The sequence below is a fragment of the Osmerus mordax genome, chromosome 12 (assembly GCF_038355195.1).
Source record: "Osmerus mordax isolate fOsmMor3 chromosome 12, fOsmMor3.pri, whole genome shotgun sequence".
In the NCBI taxonomy this organism is placed as follows: domain Eukaryota; kingdom Metazoa; phylum Chordata; class Actinopteri; order Osmeriformes; family Osmeridae; genus Osmerus; species Osmerus mordax.
In genome coordinates this window covers 3,776,498-3,778,875 of record NC_090061.1, presented here as the reverse complement: position 1 = coordinate 3,778,875, position 2,378 = coordinate 3,776,498, and the positions used below count along the sequence as shown (strand labels likewise).

The window sequence follows — 2,378 nt, the reverse complement described above, 5'->3', positions numbered from 1 at the left end:
CTTGATTAGATACATAAGGATAAAATAAACATTTGCCTTTCTTGTGACGTGGCAGTCAATTATTTGTCAAAGTGTAAACCTTGCATTGAACAGACAGTCAGATTAAATACATGTAAAAATAAAACTAGCACATGTTTATAACTGTCGGAGGAAGTCACAAGTTATACGTCACATGATGTCCTTTCCCCCAATCAGGTTGGATATAAATCCAGACCAGAGGTTCTGCTCATAAGTTATAAATAAGAAAAGACTATCATCGCAAACCTCCAAGATGATCTCAATCAGACATATCTGTGTACTTCTTCTATCTCAACTGTGTAAGTGTATATTTGATCAGTTACATTATTTAGGATTGTTCTCTATAGATCAACTGTAGATTCTCAAACGACATATTAACTGGGTACTAATGGCATCTCTGCTGATATTTTCAAAAACTGGTTTGAATTAGTTTATACCAAGTTAAGATGTATTGATAGTTGATTAGGACTCTGGTAATTGACATTGTACATGGATTATTTAGAAAAGTTTCATGTGCAATATATTATAATATACAGATAATGAGTGGACTGAAAATATTGCTGTACAAAATACTTTTATTTTTCTGGATTAATGCAATTACAAAGTCTGGAAAAATGATGTCCTTTAACAATTTGCCATTTTTCTAGATCTGAATGAAAGTGAGGACATTCACCAAAATATGAATTTGACCATTGCTGAACACGGTGGAACTGTGACACTGCCATGTGCAGTGTCGGAAGACTATGAAATGCTATACTGGTACAAGCAAACCATTGGACACATGCCCCAACTTGTAGCAGATCAAACAAAAAATGGAGGACATAAAAAGTATTTAGGAGAGCGTTTCTCTGCAAAAATCGTTGATGGTAATTATGTTCTACAAATCCTAAATATAACCAGTTCAGACAAGGGAATATACTTCTGTGTAAAAGCAATGAAGCAGAAGATGGAATTCAGAAACGGCGCCTTTGTGGTTGCAAGGGGTATGTATACATTGTAGTTTATAAACAATATTTTATCAGCATATTGTAGACTATATTGTATTTATATTTTTTTCTTTGTAAATATTCAGGTAACCATCTTCTGAGATCTGACTACCAGACAGTGTTGCAGCAGCCAGAGTCTGAGCCAGTCCACCCAGGAGACTCTGTGACTCTGCAGTGTTCCCTCTCTGTGACTGTACAGTCCTCCCTGAGTCCTGTACAGGACAACACAGTGTGTTCTGGTTCAGAGCCGGGGCAGGAGAATCCCATCCAGGACTCCTTTACACCCAAGGAGACAGGAGTGTAGTGTGTGAGAAGAGACCTGAGACTCCCTCTCCTACACGGAGCTGTGTCTACAGCCTCTCCAAGAACAACGTCAGCTCCTCTGATTCTGGGACTTACTACTGTGCAGTGGCCACATGTGGAGAGATACTGTTTGGCAATGGAACAAGACTGGATGTTGGTAGGTAATGAATATGAGTCTAGGTGGATGGATGTTTGGTGTAACTCTACATTTGACTACATCAGTGCTGCCTCCCTCTTCTGTTGTTCCCTCCAGAACCAGCAGTGGATCTCATAGTTATCATCCTGGGGGTGTCTTTAGCTGTGTGTGTTGTGTTGATCATAATCCTCATCTGTACCAGAAAGACACGGACAGTGTGTGAGAATTGTAAAGGTAAACGTATATTTGAACTGGAGATTTATGGAACACCACAATAATTGTATGATGCACTGGAAATGTTTTCTAATGAATGTTACATTGTCATTGAACAGTGAGTGTTACCTATCATGGACCTGACAAGACAACTCCTGAACAGGTAAATGGTCAGGTAGAGTTGGTACAAAAAATATGGTCCAAACCACCAGAGGTAAATGATAAAAATCATTGAAACAATATGCAGGCTTTACCATGACGCAATTTAATTGTATGATTTCAGTGTGTGACAACGATCTCCTTTAGTTCTGTTGTTGTACATTTCATGTTACAGTTACTTATACATTGTGATTCTTCACAGGAAGGTGAAGACTTGAACTATGCTGCTCTGCAGTTCTCTGAGATGAAAGGTAAAAGAGGAAGAAGGAAGAGAGAGACCCCACAGGAGAGTGTGTACTCTGATGTGAGGGGTTCTGACTGGGAGGGAAGTGGTCAACAGGAAATCAGTTTGTAAACATTGTCGAGGTGGCAGTTAACGTTAGCTCATAATGTTGTATTTTATTAAGTCTGATATTAATCATGTGTTTGTGATTTCTTAGTTTCAAAGTAGTAGTAGTATATGTGGTCACTAGATATTCAGTGTGCAAGATTACTCTCAGGCACAGTGATGCAACAAGAACTGTGGTGTCACTGTGGTTCGCATTCAATAAATGTTTCTAGAC

General features: G+C 38.7%; 1 protein-coding gene across 1 annotated transcript; it reads left to right on the top strand.

The window, feature by feature from the left end:
- The first annotated feature begins 271 nt into the window (after positions 1 to 271).
- Positions 272 to 2,170, top strand: LOC136954446 (uncharacterized). The gene is given in 7 exon segments (XM_067248082.1): positions 272 to 317; positions 666 to 1,001; positions 1,091 to 1,200; positions 1,203 to 1,464; positions 1,561 to 1,677; positions 1,776 to 1,831; positions 2,018 to 2,170. Coding segments are annotated over 7 exon segments (1,080 nt in total).
- The last annotated feature ends 208 nt before the right edge of the window (positions 2,171 to 2,378 follow it).